Genomic DNA, 16,420 nt, shown 5'->3' on the forward strand with positions numbered 1-16,420 from the left:
CCAAGGCATGGGTAACTTACACAACTATGAAGGCACCATTAATGCTGAAAGGTCCATACAGGTTTTGGAGCAACATATGTTGTCATCCAAGCAATGCTATCATAGACGCCCCTGCTTATGTCAGCAAGACAATGCCAAGCCACATTCATCACATGTTACAACACTGTGGCTTCGTAAAAAAAAGGTGCGGATACTTTCCTGGCCCGCCTGCAGTCCAGACCTGTCTCCTATCGAAAATGTGTGGCGCATTATGAAACGTAAAATGCGACAGCGGTGACCACTGACTGTTGAACGACTGAAGCTCTACATAAAACAAGAATGGGAAAGAATTTCATTTTCAAAGCTTCAACAATTAGTTTCCTCAGTTCCCAAACGTTTATTTAGTGTTGTTAAAAGAAAAGGTGATGTAACACAGTGGTGAACATGCCCTTTCCCAACTACGTTGGCACGTGTTGCAGCCATGAAATTCTAAGTTAATATTATTTGCAAAAAAAAAAAAAAAAGTTTATGAGTTTGAACATCAAATATCTTGTCTTTGTAGTGCATTCAATTGAATATGGGTTGAAAATAATTTGCAAATAATTGTATTCTGTTTATATTTACATCTAACATGATTTCCCAACTCATATGAAAACGGGGTTTGTATATTGGGCTTACACCAAGGGTGTACAACCCAAAATGTTGAAAGAGCCCTATTGGACCAAAAATAAAAAATAAAAATCGGTCTGGAGCCGCAACAAATTGAAAGCTTTATATAAGTGTTATAATGAAGGCAAAACCCGATGTAAGTTTCTGTATTAGCTATAATAGCCTACTATCAAAGGCTGACGTAAATCTTCATTGACAGAAATGGGGTGTGTGTGTGTGTTCGTTGAGGTGGGGGGGGGTATATATTTTCAAGTATTTCTTATATATATATATATATATATATATATATATATATATAAGTGTATATATGTATATATATATATATATGCATATATATATATGTATATGTATATGTATATATGTGTATGTGTGTATATGTATGTGTGGGAAAAAAGCACAAGATTACTTCATCTCTACAGAACTGTTTCATGAGGGGTTCCCTCAATCATCAAGAGATTTTAATGGAAGCATTCACATACCATACCAAGGCAGGCGTAGGGGCGTGGTGATTGGCTCATGTGTTACCTAGGAGGTGTCTCGGTCTGTGACGGCATGCTGATACGATTTCACTGCGCCTGTAAAGGGATGACAAATCTGGATGATATATAATAAACAGTTTTTCTTTCAAGCATAGAGTGCATCTTTTATTACCACTGTTGTAAGGTGTGCTGGATGCAAGAATTTGTCATGTTATTGAATATTCAACATTATTGTCTTTGAGGTTCCAAATGTGTTTGCTGAGTTCTGTAGAATTCCGCAGGTTTTGGTTTCTAAAAGAAGCCTTGTGATTGTTCCATCTGGTTTTGAACTCTCCCTCGGTTAATCCTACTTACGTGTCGGATGTGTTAATGTTCTTGCGTGTTACCTTCGATTGGTAAACGACTGATGTTTGTAAGCACCCCCCGTTGAGAGGGCAATCAGGTTTTTTGCAGCAGTTCCAGTCTTTGTTGGTTTTGGAGTCGCGCTTTCTAGGGGCAGACGGCCCTTTTGCAATTGCTTTATTGTGATTTGAAATAATTTTTTGTATATCATTCATACAGCTGTACCTCAATTTAATGCTGTTCTTGTTGAATACTTTTCTTAGGGTGTTGCCTTTTGGGAAGTGTTTGTCGATCAGAGTGAGGAACTTGTGACCAATATTAGTCGAGACGTTTTTGCTGTATGGGGGGTTGTATCAGAGAATGTTGTTTCTTTTTCTGCTCTTTTTTGGTTGGTTTCCTGGCGTGGGTTCGTAGGTGAGGGTGAATTGTATCCGCTTTCATCAAGTGCTTTCTGGTATGGGGGGGGGGTTGCTTGGTCGAATTCAGCTTGGCTAGATGACAGCATCGATAGCCTTTTATTAATTCCGGTAGGTATTCTTTTCGTGGTGGTGGGTGGGTGGTTGCTGTCATGGTGCACGTATTGGAGTGTTGTGTTGGGTTTCGTGAACGGTTGGTAGCTGTAATTTCTCAGGTTGAAAGTGACATCGAGGAAGTTGACGGTTTGTTTGTTTGACTTCAATCGTGATCCGTAGGCCATTCTCTTTGAGGATTTGGCATATGCACATCTTGGTATTCTCGCTGCTCCTTGGCAAGGCGCGACACACTGCCAGTCCGTCATCATGGTAAATACCAAGGTTGAGGTTGAGGCTAGCGAGCTGGGAGAGGAGGAAACTACCATTGAGTTCACACGTTTCTGCTCCGTCAAATCTCCCTCTATTAACGTCAAATGTTGAATTGTTTTTTTTTGCCATGGTGTACTGCTGCGGATGAGTATGGAGTTTTTTTGCGTGGTTGATGATGTTTCTTTCGTTGCCTGTAATTGAGTCGTAGTCCGAGGCGAACTCTTGTGCTTGGGTCAGTAGGTCTTGTGTGATGGAAGGGTAAAATTCTTCGATGTCGAAGGAGATAAAGTTGTGCTGTTTGTCTTGGATGTTGTCAAACCATTTGATTACTGCTGCTGTATTTCTCCATTGGTTGAGTGGTGTTTTGTCCTTGATTTTTGTGTTGATTCTGTCCAGGATTATTTTGCTAACTTTTCCTATTTCTGATTTAGTTGGGTTTATTAGTCGGCATGTTGGGTTATTTGCGAAATTGGGTTTGTGGTCCTTCAATGTGACGAAGGCTTCCTTGGCGTCCACCCTGTCCTCAATATCCATTTCAGTCGCGATCCGTTTGTTTTCCAGGTGGATGTTCTGTAAAGTGCTGGGTTGTGCTTTTTTGTATGATTTGGTGATGCTTTTGTCCAGTAAAGTGTTATGTTCTGGTATGTCCATTCTGTAGAAGATTGTGGTTTTATCAGCAGCTATGATGAGGTTGCTTACTTTCTTGATGCTTAAAAGAGAAACTGTTTATTATATACCACCCAGACCTGTCATCCCTCAACAGGCGCAGTGAAATTGTATCAGCATGCCGTCACAGACGGAGACACCGCCTAGGTAACACATGAGCCAATCACCACGCCCCTATGCCTGCCTGTACCCACCCGTTCTGTGCCCTGTATAAACCATGGTATGTGAATGCCTCCATTAAAATCTCCTGATGCTTGAGGGAACCCTTCATGAAACAGTTCTGTAGCGAAGAAGTAGTCTTGCGATTTTTTCCCCACACATACATACAGTATATTGCGCTCTACCACGGTATCGAGCACCATTCTCTGGATAATCAAATGTATATATATATATATATATATATATATATATATATATATATATATATACATATATATATATATGTATATATATATATATATTCATGAATGAGTATATCCGTTTGGCCACCATGTTCAATTGGGAAGTCTGATCTACAACATTTGCAGGCAGCATACCCCTTCCTCTTCGAGCTGTCCTGGATGAACTGAAATTATTTTATCCCAATGATTATGGAACTTCCAAGCGTACTTCTTCTTCTTACTCGTCGTCGCCATGTCTCTTCTTCGTTCTTCTGCTTCGTCTCTGTTATGTTTTTGGACATTACTATTTGCCGTAGTTTTTAAGAGATGCATGATGGGAATCCGGATGTTGTGTGTCAGTGTATTAACGTGCCTGCTGGAATAAACACACGCTGAGAAATGGCTCCGTGCCTGCCTACTTTATGGGTTATAGATAAAGCTATGGATGACAGAGACATATAAAATAGTCTCATTTTCAAGTGAGAGAGGACGCTAAAGGCAATATTGTTGTAAGGGTGGAAATCGGGAGAAATTTGGGAGAAAGGTTGCCGGGAAAATCGGGAGAATTGGCAAGTATGCGTGAGTCCAGAAGTGAACTCCTTGTACTAGATGGTGCAACTTCACACCACAGTATCTCAACTCCAGTAATCAGGTCCTTTCTTCCCTCTATCGCCAACACATGTTCCAAATAAACCACATTTACCACTATTTTCACACGCTTGCAGTTCCTCAATCATCGATCTGTTCCCGATACCTCATGAATTATTCTCACTTCATCAAAGTTGAATGTCACCTGCGGGTATTCGTTTTTTTCATCCCTTCTTGGGTTTTGAGGATTAGCGAGAGAATCCAAGCTAAGCAGCTGGGCGCCGCAGTTAATAGGCAACCCTCGGGAGTTTTGTTTTCCCCCCCTTTGAATCAGACCAAACATGTTTTTTAAAGAAATGATGTGTGTGTGTGTTGACTGCGGCAGGAGGCCCGGCGGACCAGGCAGGTCTACAGCAGCTGGACACGCTCCTGCAGCTCAATGGTCAGCCTGTGGAGCAGTGGAAATGTGTGGACTTGGCCCACGCTATCAGGTGAGAGTCCAGCCAGGTGCTTCGTCGGCCATCTTGGGCAGGGCATCTTCCCAAAACAATAGGGTTCTTGCCTTAAAGGGGAACATTATCACAATTTCAGAAGGGTTAAAACCAATAAAAATTAGTCCACAGTGGCTTATTTTATGGCTAGTTTTTTTTCAAAATTTTACCCGTCATGGAATATCCCGAAAAAAGGCTTTAAAGTGCCTGATTTTCGCTATCTTTAAATCCATCGTCCATTTTCCTGTGACGTCATTTAGTGATGCCAACATGGCGGATAGCACAGCAAGATATAGCGACATTAGCTCGGATTCAGACTCAGATTTCAGCGGCTTAAGCGATTCAACAGATTACGCATGTATTGAAACGGATGGTTGGAGTATGGAGGCAGATAGCGAAAACGAAATTGAAGAAGAAACTGAAGCTATTGAGCGAATAGCTATTAAAGCTATTCGGCGATCGCCTTCTAACTAACGATTGAGTGTCGCCGGGTATCCATACATCTCTGTGCCATGTCTGTCGTAGCATCGCCGGTAAATGTGCAGGAGCAACTTAAATCCGTCGATTGGTAAGTGTTTGTTTGGCATTAAATCTGGGTGGCGTGAAAGGCTGGATGTAAATATAGCTACAAATGTGCATACAGCTAGCCTAAATAGCATGTTAGCATCGATTAGCAGGGAGTCATGTCGCGACAAAATAAGTCTGATTAGCACATAAGTCAATAACATCAACAAAACTCACCTTTGTGATTCCGTTGGCTTTATCGTTGGAAATGCATCTGCTTTGAGTGTCGCAGGGTATCCATACATCTCTGTGCCATGTCTGTTGTAGCATCACCGGTAAATGTGCAGGAGCAACTTAAATCAGTCGATTGGTAAGTGTTTGTTTGGCATTAAATGTGGGTGGCGCGAAAGGCTGGATGCAAATATAGCTACAAATGTACATACAGCTAGCCTAAATAGCATGTTAGCATTGATTAGCTGGCAGTCATGCCGCGACCAAATATGTCTGATTATCACATAAGTCAATAACATCAACAAAACTCACCTTTTTGATTTTGTTGGCTTTATCTTTGGAAATGCATCTGCTTTGAGTGTCGCAGGGTATCCGTACATCTCTGTGCCATGTCTGTCGTAGCATCGCCGGTAAAATGTGCAGACGAGGGACTTTCGGATCTTTTTACACTGGTGCAACTTAAATCCGTCGTTTGTTTGGCATTAAATGTGGGTGGAGGGAAAGGCTGGATGCAAATATAGCTACAAATGAGGCATAACGATGCAATATGTATATACAGCTAGCCTAAATAGCATGTCAGCATCGATTACTAATCGATGCACACTCCACGTAAGTCAACTTGAATCCGTCCCTGATCGTGTTGTTACACCCTCCGACAACACACCGACGAGGCAAGATGTCTCCAAGTTATGGAAAACAGTCGAAAAAACAGAAAATAGCAGAGCTGATTTGACTCGATGTTTGTAATGTGTTTGAGAAAATGGCGGATAAAAGAAAGGTGTTTAATTTGCCAAAATTCACCCATTTAGAGTTCTGAAATCGGTTAAAAAATACATGGTCCTTTTTCTGCAACATCAAGGTATATATTGACGCTTACATAGGTCTGGTGATAATGTTCCCCTTTAATGGGACAAGCCAATGCTTATGTGTTTATGTGGGCTTGTGCAGCCCTTTTAGGGCTGTATAAATAAACATTGATTGATTGAAGCCAATGACTTGAAAGTTTTGAGCCATTTGGCAATCCCTGCCATATTCAAAACAAATAGGGTTATTTGTTATTATTGTTTTAATGTAGTATATTAGTCATACTAGTAAATCTAAAGTGACTTGGCAACAACCCATTTCATCTTTGGTGGTCAACATTTTGCTCCCAAAAATAGCCAACTTGTCAGTTTTGTCAAAATGAATAGGGCTCTTACTTTGTTTAAAAAAAAATGCATTCCTATACGTTTTAAGAATAATGTTGCGTGAAAAAGCTTGAGCTGTATGTGTCTGACCATCCCTGTCAGCTGCTAAATCAATACGCTTCTTTGTTACTATTGTTTTATGTCAATCTAAAATGACTAAGCAAGAACCCATTTTATTTTTGATGGATAGATAGATAAATAGATCGTACTTTATTGATTCCTTCAGGAGAGTTCCCTCAGGAAAATTAAATTGGTCAACATTTGGCTTCCATAAGTACCTTTTAAAATATGGCAGTTGTGTCAAAATGAATAGAGTTCTTACTCTAGTGTAGAAAATGCATCCCTGTGAGTTTTAAGGTTATTAGGATTTTACTAGTCCTACTACTTACAAAACGAATAGGGTTCTCGTTACTATGGTTTTACAGTATGTAGTATTGCAGTTGATCTAGAACAGGGGTCACCAACCTTTTTGAAACCAAGAGCTACTTCTTGGGTACTGATTAATGCGAAGGGCTACCAGTTTGATACACACTTAAAAAAATTGCCAGAAATAGCCAATATATATATAATATATATAGAATTGTGATGACATATATATATATATATATATATATATATATATATATATATATATATATATATATATATATATATATATATATGGGCTTCACGGTGGCAGAGGGGTTAGTGCGTCTGCCTCACAATACGAAGTTCCTGCAGTCCTGGGTTCAAATCCAGGCTCGGGATCTTTCTGTGTGGAGTTTGCATGTTCTCCCCGTGAATGCGTGGGTTCCCTCCGGGTACTCCGGCTTCCTCCCACTTCCAAAGACATGCACCTGGGGATAGGTTGATTGGCAACACTAAATTGGCCCTAGTGTGTGAATGTGAGTGTGAATGTTGTCTGTCTATCTGTGTTGGCCCTGCGATGAGGTGGCGACTTGTCCAGGGTGTACCCCGCCTTCCGCCCGATTGTAGCTGAGATAGGCGCCAGCGCCCCCCGCGACCCCAAAAGGGAATAAGCGGTAGAAAATGGATGGATGGATGGATATATATATATATATATATATATATAAAATGGGTGTTTCTGTCTGTCATTCCGTCGTACATTTTTTTTCCTTTTAAGGAAGGTTTTTTGTAGGGAATACATGATGAAAAAAACACTTAATTGAACGGTTTAAGAGAGGAGAAAACAGGAAAAAAAAAGAAAATTAAATTTTGAAACATAGTTTATCTTCAATTTCGACTCTTTAAAATTCAAAATTCAACCGAAAAAAAGGAGAAAAACTAGCTAATTTGAATCTTTTTGAAAAAAATTTAAAAAAGAATTTAAAGAACATCATTAGTAATTTTTCTTGATTAAGATTAATTTTAGAATTTTGATGACATGTTTTAAATAGGGTTAAAATCCAATCTGCATTTTGTTAGAATATATAACAAATTGGATCAAGCTATATTTCTAACAAAGACAAATCATTATTTATTCTAGATTTTCCAGAACAAAAGTTTTAAAAGAAATTCAAAAGACTTTGAAATAAGATTTAAATTTGATTCTACAGATTTTCTAGATTTGCCAGAATATTTTTGGGGAATTTTAATCATAATAAGTTTGAAGAAATATTTCACTAATATTCTTTGTCAAAAAAACAGAAGCTAAAATGAAGGATTTAATTAAAATGTATTTATTATTCTTTACAATAAAAAAAAAAACATGTACTTAAACATTGATTTAAATTGTCAGGAAAGAAGAGGAAGGAATTTAAAAGCTATATGTGTTTAAAAATCCTAAAATAATTGTTAAGGTTGTATTTTTTCTCTAAAATTGTCTTTCTGAAAGTTTTAAGAAGCAATGTAAAAAAAAAAAGAATTTATTTAAACAAGTGAAGACCAAGTCTTTAAAATATTTTCTTGGATTTTCAAATTCTATTTGAGTTTTGTCTCTCTTCGAATTAAAAATTTTAAACAAAGTGAGACCAGCTTGCTAGTAAATAAATACAATTTAAAAAATAGAGGCAGCTCACTGGTAAGTGCTGCTATTTGAGCTATTTTTTAGAACATGCCAGCGGACTACTCATATTTGTTTTTATATTGTTTTTATTGGTTGTATTTGTATTCATTTTTTGTTTTATTCAGTCATTGGTGGAGCATAATATTGTTTTTAACATGGCTGTGCAGCACTTTGGAAACTTTATTGTTGTTTAAATGTGCTATATAAATAAAGTGGATTGGATTGGATTGGATTGGTCCTCACTGGCTACCTGGTGCCCGCGGGCACCGCGTTGGTGACCCCTGATCTAGAAAGACTACTAAGCAAGAACCCTCTGAATTATTGATGTATTTTGTCAAAATAATTAGGGTTCTTACTCAACTTTAGGTAATGCATCCCCTGTATTTTGCCCCCTTTAAAATGAACAGGGGTCTTTGTTGCAATTGTTTTGTGTTCAGTGTGGAAATAAAGTCATTGAATGTACATGATGTCATGTGACCCCCAGAAACAGCGCCAATGAAATCACGGTGGTGGTGTGGCGCACCGGCCCCTCTGCCAAGCCTAGCTTCGAGGGTCTGATCCACCGCCCCTCCTACAAGCACGCCTCCAACTACGAGACCCCCTCGCCGCCCGTCCGCAGGCACGCCCAGGATCTGGGCGCCGGTCGAACCCCTCCGGCCGTACCCCCGCTCCCGGCTCACCACCGGGCCACCGCCGCCCGCAGGCTGCTGGTCAACGGCTCGGAGGGCGCCCCCGCCGGCACCCTGAGGTGGGGCGCCCAGGGGGGGTCGTCAGAAGAGCTGGATGGGAAGCCGCGGCTCCTCCATCACCCTCACACGGCGACGCTGAAGGGCACCAGGGTGAAGGCGTCCAACGGGGACAACTACATCATCCTGTCCCCCATCGACCCCGGAAGCCAGGTACCGCAGACTGGTGGTGGTGGGCTGCATCTTCATCATCTCCTCCGCCCTCCTCCTCATCCTCACCACGGTCACATGATGGCTCACGCTAGATACGTCTCCTTACCGTTCATCCCCGGCGCTAACTGACTTTACCGAACAGATCCAGACTAAACCGAAGCATATGATCATTTTATCCCGCATGTATCCTATTCAATTTTGATGTTTTATGCAAGAGAGAGAGGGAGAGAGGGAGAGAGAGAGAGAAGTGTACTTGATGGTTGCATCTAGTGGCATCAATAAAGCAAACTTGTTAAAAGAAATGAAACGCCTCAGTTCATAACTACTAACAAGTTTGTGTGAGAGAGCCTGACTAACAACCTAATTGACTGTTTGCGCTGTAGTTTTTTTTTTTTTTTTTGATAGGACCCAATTCCTGGCAGTTTACCTGACACATGAAACGTGACAAATTGTGGGGTGCACTATCCATTTTAGTTAAAGTTAAAGTACCAATGATTGTCACACACACACACACACTAGGTGTGGCAAAATTATTCTGTTGACTATCTTGAAATGTGTTTTGTGGTAGTTCACCTGACACATGAAACGTGACGAATTGTGGGGTGGACTATCCGCTTTAGTGTTGACCATCTTAAAATGTGTTTTGTGGCAATTCCAACTTTGACCACAGGATCAGTCGCTATGTAGAGTGGCGTTTTCCATCATTTTCAGCAGACTGCATTGCAAAATGATTATCACCCCCGTCCCTCAACCTTACTCTCACGCATATAAATCTTGTCATAGATTTTGTGTGAGAGAGTCTTACTAACAACCAAAGTTGACTGTGTAGTTTTTTTTTGATAGGGCGCCATTCTTTGCAGTTTACCTAACACATGAAACGTGACAACTTGTGGGGTGCACTATGCACTTTAGTATTGACTATCTTTAAATGTGTTTTGTGGCAATTCCAACTTTGACCACAGCGTCAGTTGCTATGTAGAGTGCCGCTTTCATTCATTTTCAGCAGACTGCAATGCAAAATGATTAGTCCCTCAACCTTTCTCTCACACATATGAATCCCTTACCCTACTGTATGTGTGGAGATGATTCAGCCATGAGACGTAGTGAATTGTGATAGATTTTGTGTGAGAGAGCCTGACTAACAACCTAACTTGACATTTTGTGCTGTAGTTTTTTTTTTATAGGGCCCCGTTCTTTGCAGTTTACCTGACACATGAAACGTGACAAATTTTGGGTTGCACTATCCACTTTAGTGTTGACGAACTTAAAATGTGTTTTGTGGCAATTCCAACTTTGACCACAGCGTCAGTCGCTATGTAGGGTGGCACTCTCCATCATTTTCAGTAGACTGCATTGCACAATGATTAGCCCCCGAATCCGTTCCCCTCCTTGATGTGTGGAGATGATTCAGCCATGAGACTTAGTGAATTGTCATAGATTTTTGTGTGAGAGAGCCTTACTAACAACCTAACTTGACTGTTTGTGTTGTATTTATTTATTCTTTGATAGGGCCCCATTTTTTGCAGTTTACCTGACACATGAAACGTGACAAATTGTGGAGTGCACTATCCACTTTAGTGTTGACTATCTTAAAATGTGTTTTGTGGCAATTGCAACGTTGACAACAGCGTCAGTTGCTATGTAGAGTGGCACTATCCATAATTTTCAGCAAACTGCATTGCAAAATGATTAGCCCCCGAATCCTTTCCCCTCCTGTATGTGTGGAGGAGATGATTCAGCCATGAGACGTAGTGAAATGTCATAGATTTTGGTGCAAGAGCCTGACTAACAACCTAACTTGACTGTTTGTGCCGTAGTTTTTTTTTTTTTTTTTTTGAGGCCCCCATTCTTCACAGTTTACCTGACACATGAAACGTGACAAATTGTGGAGTGCACTATCCACTTGAGTGCTGACTATCTTAAAGTGTCTTTTGTGGCAATTGCAACTTTGACCACAGCGCCAGTTGCTATGTAGAGTGGCACTATCCATAATTTTCAGCAAACTGCATTGCAAAATGATTAGCCCCCAAATCCCTTCCCCTCCTGTATGTAAGGAGGAGATGATTCAGCCATGAGACGTAGTGAAATGTCATAGATTTGGCGCAAGAGCCTGACTAACAACCTAACTTGACTGTTTGTGCTGTATTTTTTTTTTTTAGAAAGGGCCCCATTCTTCACAGTTTATCTGACACATGAAACGTGACAAATTGTGGAGTGCAATATCCACTTTAGTGTTGACCATTTTAAAATGTGTTTTGTGGCAATTCCAACTTTGACCACAGCATCAGTCGCTATGTAGAGTGGCGCTTTCCATCTTTTTCAGTAGACTGCATTGCACAATGATTAGCGCCCGAATCCGTTCCCCTCCTGTATGTGTGGAGATGATTCAGCCATGAGACTTAGTGAATTGTCATAGATTTTTGTGTGAGAGAGCCTGACTAACAACCTAACTTGACTGTTTGTGCTGTATTTATTTATTCTTTGATAGGGCCCCATTTTATGCAGTTTACCTGACACATGAAACGTGACACATTGTGGAGTGCACTATCCATTTTAGTGTTGACTATCTTAAAATGTGTTTTGTGGCAATTGCAACGTTGACAACAGCGTCAGTTGCTATGTAGAGTGGCACTATCCATAATTTTCAGCAAACTGCATTGCAAAATGATTATCCCCCAAATCCTTTCCCCTCCTGTATGTGTGGAGGAGATGATTCAGCCATGAGACGTAGGGAAATGTCATAGATTTGGTGCAAGAGCCTGACTAACAACCTAACTTGACTGTTTGTGCTGTAGTTTTTTTTTTTTTTAGAGAGGGCCCCATTCTTCACAGTTTACCTGACACGTGAAACGTGACAAATTGTGGAGTGCACTATCCACTTGAGTGCTGACTATCTTAAAGTGTCTTTTGTGGCAATTGCGTTTTTGACCACAGCGTCAGTTGCTGTGTAGAGTGCCACTTTCCATAATTTTCAGCAAACTGCATTGCAAAATGATTATCCCCGAATCCTTTCCCCTCCTGTATGTGTGGAGGAGATGATTCAGCCATGAGACGTAGTGAAATGCCATAGATTTGGTGCAAGAGCCTGACTAACAACCTAACTTGACTGTTTGTGCCGTAGTTTTTTTTTTTTGAGAGGCCCCCATTCTTCACAGTTTACCTGACACATGAAACGTGACAAATTGTGGAGTGCACTATCCACTTTAGTGTTGACCATCTTAAAATGTGTTTTGTGGCAATTCGAACTTTGACCACAGCATCAGTCACTACGTAGAGTGGCGCTTTCCACCATTTTCAGTAGACTGCATTGCACAATGATTATCCCCCGAATCCTTTCCCCTCCTGTATGTGTGGAGGAGATGATTCAGCCATGAGACGTAGTGAAATGTCATAGATTTGGTGCAAGAGCCTGACTAACAACCTAACTTGACTGTTTGTGCCGTAGTTTTTTTTTTTTGAGAGGGCCCCATTCTTCACAGTTTACCTGACACATGAAACGTGACAAATTGTGGAGTGCACTATCCACTTTAGTGTTGACCATCTTAAAATGTGTTTTGTGGCAATTCGAACTTTGACCACAGCATCAGTCACTACGTAGAGTGGCGCTTTCCATCATTTTCAGTAGACTGCATTGCACAATGATTAGCCCCCGAATCCATTCCCCTCCTGTATGTGTGGAGATGATTCAGCCATGAGACTTAGTGAAATGTCATACATTTTTGTGTGAGAGAGCCTGACTAACAACCTAACTTGACTGTTTGTGCTGTATTTATTTATTCTTTGATAGGGCCCCATTTTTCGCAGTTTACCTGACACATGAAACGTGACAAATTGTGGAGTGCACTATCCACTTCAGTGTTGACTATCTTAAAATGTGTTTTGTGGCAATTCCAACTTTGACCACAGCGCCAGTTGCTATGTAAAGTGGCACTATCCATAATTTTCCGCAAACTGCATTGCAAAATGATTAGCCCCCGAATCCTTTCCCCTCCTGTATGTAAGGAGGAGATGATTCAGCCATGAGACGTAGTGAAATGTCATAGATTTGGTGCAAGAGCCTGACTAACAACCTAACTTGACTGTTTGTGCTGTAGTATTTTTTTTTAGAGAGGGCCCCATTCTTCACAGTTTACCTGACACATGAAACGTGACAAATTGTGGAGTGCACTATCCACTTGAGTGCTGACTATCTTAAAGTGTCTTTTGTGGCAATTCCAACTTTGACCACAGCGCCAGTCGCTATGTAGAGTGGCGCTTTCCATCATTTTCAGCAGACTGCATTGCAAAATGATTATCACCCCCGTCCCTCAACCTTACTCTCACGCATATGAATCCCTTCCCCTCCTGTATGTGTGGAGGAGATGATTCAGCCATGAGACGTGGTCAATTGTCATAGATTTCCTGCACCGTAACAAGAATCCATCCTTTAATAGTAGCTCTAAGCCAATGTGGGGGCGAGGACAGGTCACATGATGCATGACTCATCACATCAACACAATGCTATTGTTGGCCTCGGTGACACCAACAAGGCAGTATTTCATGTTTTGCAGCCAAGCACAATCTCTTGTCTAAATGTGTTTATGAATTGTGCTTGCAGGTCTTGAGGCCTGTTTATCAGGACAGTCAGAGAACATTGGGTAAGACATCTTGTTCCTTCTTTGCAGACCGAGTGTTTTATTACCTTCACAAGTCTCGTTCATTTTCCATACACTTTCAGTGGTTAATGTTTACGGGCGCCATTGATGCTGTCTCCAATACAAGGTGCCAGTGTTGTTTAGGTCAAGGGTCAAAGGATTGTGTGTCTTCACCCCAATTGTTGTTTTTTTTGCATGATACGTCATTTAAAAGTTGCTTATTTTCACATGTTGTCGTTGTTTTGGTCAAAAATGTAAAGAAAATCAGCTTCAAAAATATAAAAATAGAATATAAAAGTGTTCAAAAGTTTGCTCATGACATTGAATAAGACTGTGTTTTTATCCAATCCAATCCACTTTATTTATATAGCACATTTAAACAACAATAACGTTTCCAAAGTGCTGCACAGCCATGTTAAAAACAATTGTAAAATAAATAAATAAATAAATAAAATTAAATTTAAAAAAAGTATATATATATATATATAATGCTCCACCAATGACTGAATAAAAAAAAAAAAATAATAAATATAAAACCAATAAAAACAATATAAAAACAAATATGATTAAAAACTATTTTAAAGGGTAAAATCAATTAAAACTGTAAAATAGAAATCAAAGTGTATAAAAAACACAGAGGACAACAGAGAACAGAGGACCACACAACTCACGTAGTGTTAAAAGCCAAAGAATAAAAGTGGGTCTTAAGACGAGACTTAAAACACTCCACTGTGGAAGCAGTTTGAACATGGAGCGGCAGAGTGTTCCAGAGCCCACAGAGAAGGCCCTGTCTCCCCTGGTCTTAAGTCTGGTCTTGGGCACCACGAGCTGGAACTGGAACCTCAGAGCGCGCGCAGGAATGTAAATTTGGATAAGGTCCGAGATATATTGAGGTGCCAGTCCATGTAAAGATTTAAAAACAAACAGCAATGTTTTAAAATTCATAAGTTTTCAAACTTATGAACAATACTGTGTCATCTTTTTTAAAGAATGCAATGAAACCTGTTTCCTCATCTATCAGTACTTCCAGCCAACAGGTTGTATCCCGCGCCACAAGCCTCTGGCTCACAGAACCAGGCGGGTGGTGCAAGTGCGACCTTCTCACCGGAGATCGGCAGCAGCACCGCTGGAGGCGGAGGATGCGGCCCTTTCTCCAACCGCACCGGCTTCCTGCGCCGCTCCAATAACGCCAAGACGGCCAAAGCCAACTCCAACTACCAGCAACACAGCCCCAACTTTGCAAACTACCAGAACTGCACCATAGTGCGCTCGCACGTACCGCGTGGAAACAACTATGGATACGTTACTGCGGCGCCCAAGATCCTCATCTTCCCCATCTTTGTCCGGGTCAGTTGCATGGCTTGGGAACAAGATCTTCAATATTATTATTATTATTAATATGCAATATGTCAATGTGCAGCCTCTGGACTTGTGCAGCCGAGCACTCATCCTGACAGAAGAGATGATCCTCCACGAAAGCAAGCATCATGTGCTAAAGGTCAGACGGAAAGCAAAATATTGACATTCCTGCCTTCCATTATCACTCACAAGCACGCCCGGTTGATGCAAATGTAACTGCGAGCATGCTGTGACCTATGAAAAGAAATAATATATCCGAACGTGGTGTGTCCGTTAAAAGGTAACAGTGTTCGTCTACACCGACCTGATGCTGGTCACTAGAGAGGACGAGCCCGGCAGGTGTAACGTCCTTCAGAGTCCTTTATTCCTGCGACACCTGCGACTACAGGACGGTAGGTACTCAACGGCAATACATCTTACACATACCATAACATTAGGTGCCCTCGCACTATTTAGGTCGGGGGTCCCCAAACTACGGCCCGCGGGCCGGACACAGCCCGCCAGTGTCTAAAATCCGGCCCGTGGGAAGTCCCAAGTTAAAAAATTTGAATTTTATTTTTGTATTTTAATTTTTTTAAATCAGTCCTTTCTAATCCATTTTTCTACTGCTTGTTACTCTCGGTGTCTCCTAGCTGCTCAGGCAAATCAAATAGTTTAAAAATGCATTTTCCCATTGATAATGTGACATCATTGCGCTCGGAATATATATATATATATATATATATATATATATATATATATATATATATATATATATATATATATAAAAAAGTATTTAGTCAGCCACCGATTGTGCAAGTTCTCCCACTTAAAATGATGACAGAGGTCTGTCATTTTCATCATAGGTACACTTCAACTGTGAGAAACAGAATGTGAAAAAATAATCCAGGAATTTACATTGTAGGAATTTTAAATAATTTGTTTGTAAATTATGGTGGAAAATAAGTATTAGGTCAACCATTCAAAGCTTTCATTGATGGAAGGAGGTTTTGGCTCAAAATCTCACGATACATGGCCCTATTCATTCTTTCCTTAACACGGATCAATCGTCCCGTCCCCTTAGCAGAAAAACAGCCCCAAAGCATGATGTTTCCACCTCCATGCTTCACAGTAGATGTGGTGTTCTTGGGATGCAACTCAGTATTCTTCTTTCTCCAAACACGACGAGTTGAGTTTGTACCAAAATGGATACATGGATGATACAGCAGAGGATTGGGAGAATGTC

The 16,420-nt window shown here is 40.6% G+C and overlaps 1 protein-coding gene across 6 annotated transcripts in view; it reads left to right on the forward strand.

The window, feature by feature from the left end:
• Nucleotides 1–16,420, forward strand: part of rgs3a (regulator of G protein signaling 3a) — a 354,609-nt gene that overhangs the window by 116,143 nt on the left and 222,046 nt on the right. For all 6 annotated transcript variants that reach the window (XM_061876388.1, XM_061876386.1, XM_061876385.1 and 3 more), the window contains 6 exons: nt 4,271–4,376; nt 8,788–9,202; nt 13,800–13,839; nt 14,867–15,183; nt 15,257–15,334; nt 15,476–15,587. In XM_061876388.1, the coding sequence (XP_061732372.1) occupies nt 4,271–4,376; nt 8,788–9,202; nt 13,800–13,839; nt 14,867–15,183; nt 15,257–15,334; nt 15,476–15,587 (1,068 nt within the window). The remainder of the gene's footprint in view (nt 1–4,270; nt 4,377–8,787; nt 9,203–13,799; nt 13,840–14,866; nt 15,184–15,256; nt 15,335–15,475; nt 15,588–16,420) is intronic.

Source organism: Nerophis ophidion, linkage group LG17, assembly GCF_033978795.1.
Source record: "Nerophis ophidion isolate RoL-2023_Sa linkage group LG17, RoL_Noph_v1.0, whole genome shotgun sequence".
NCBI lineage: Eukaryota > Metazoa > Chordata > Actinopteri > Syngnathiformes > Syngnathidae > Nerophis > Nerophis ophidion.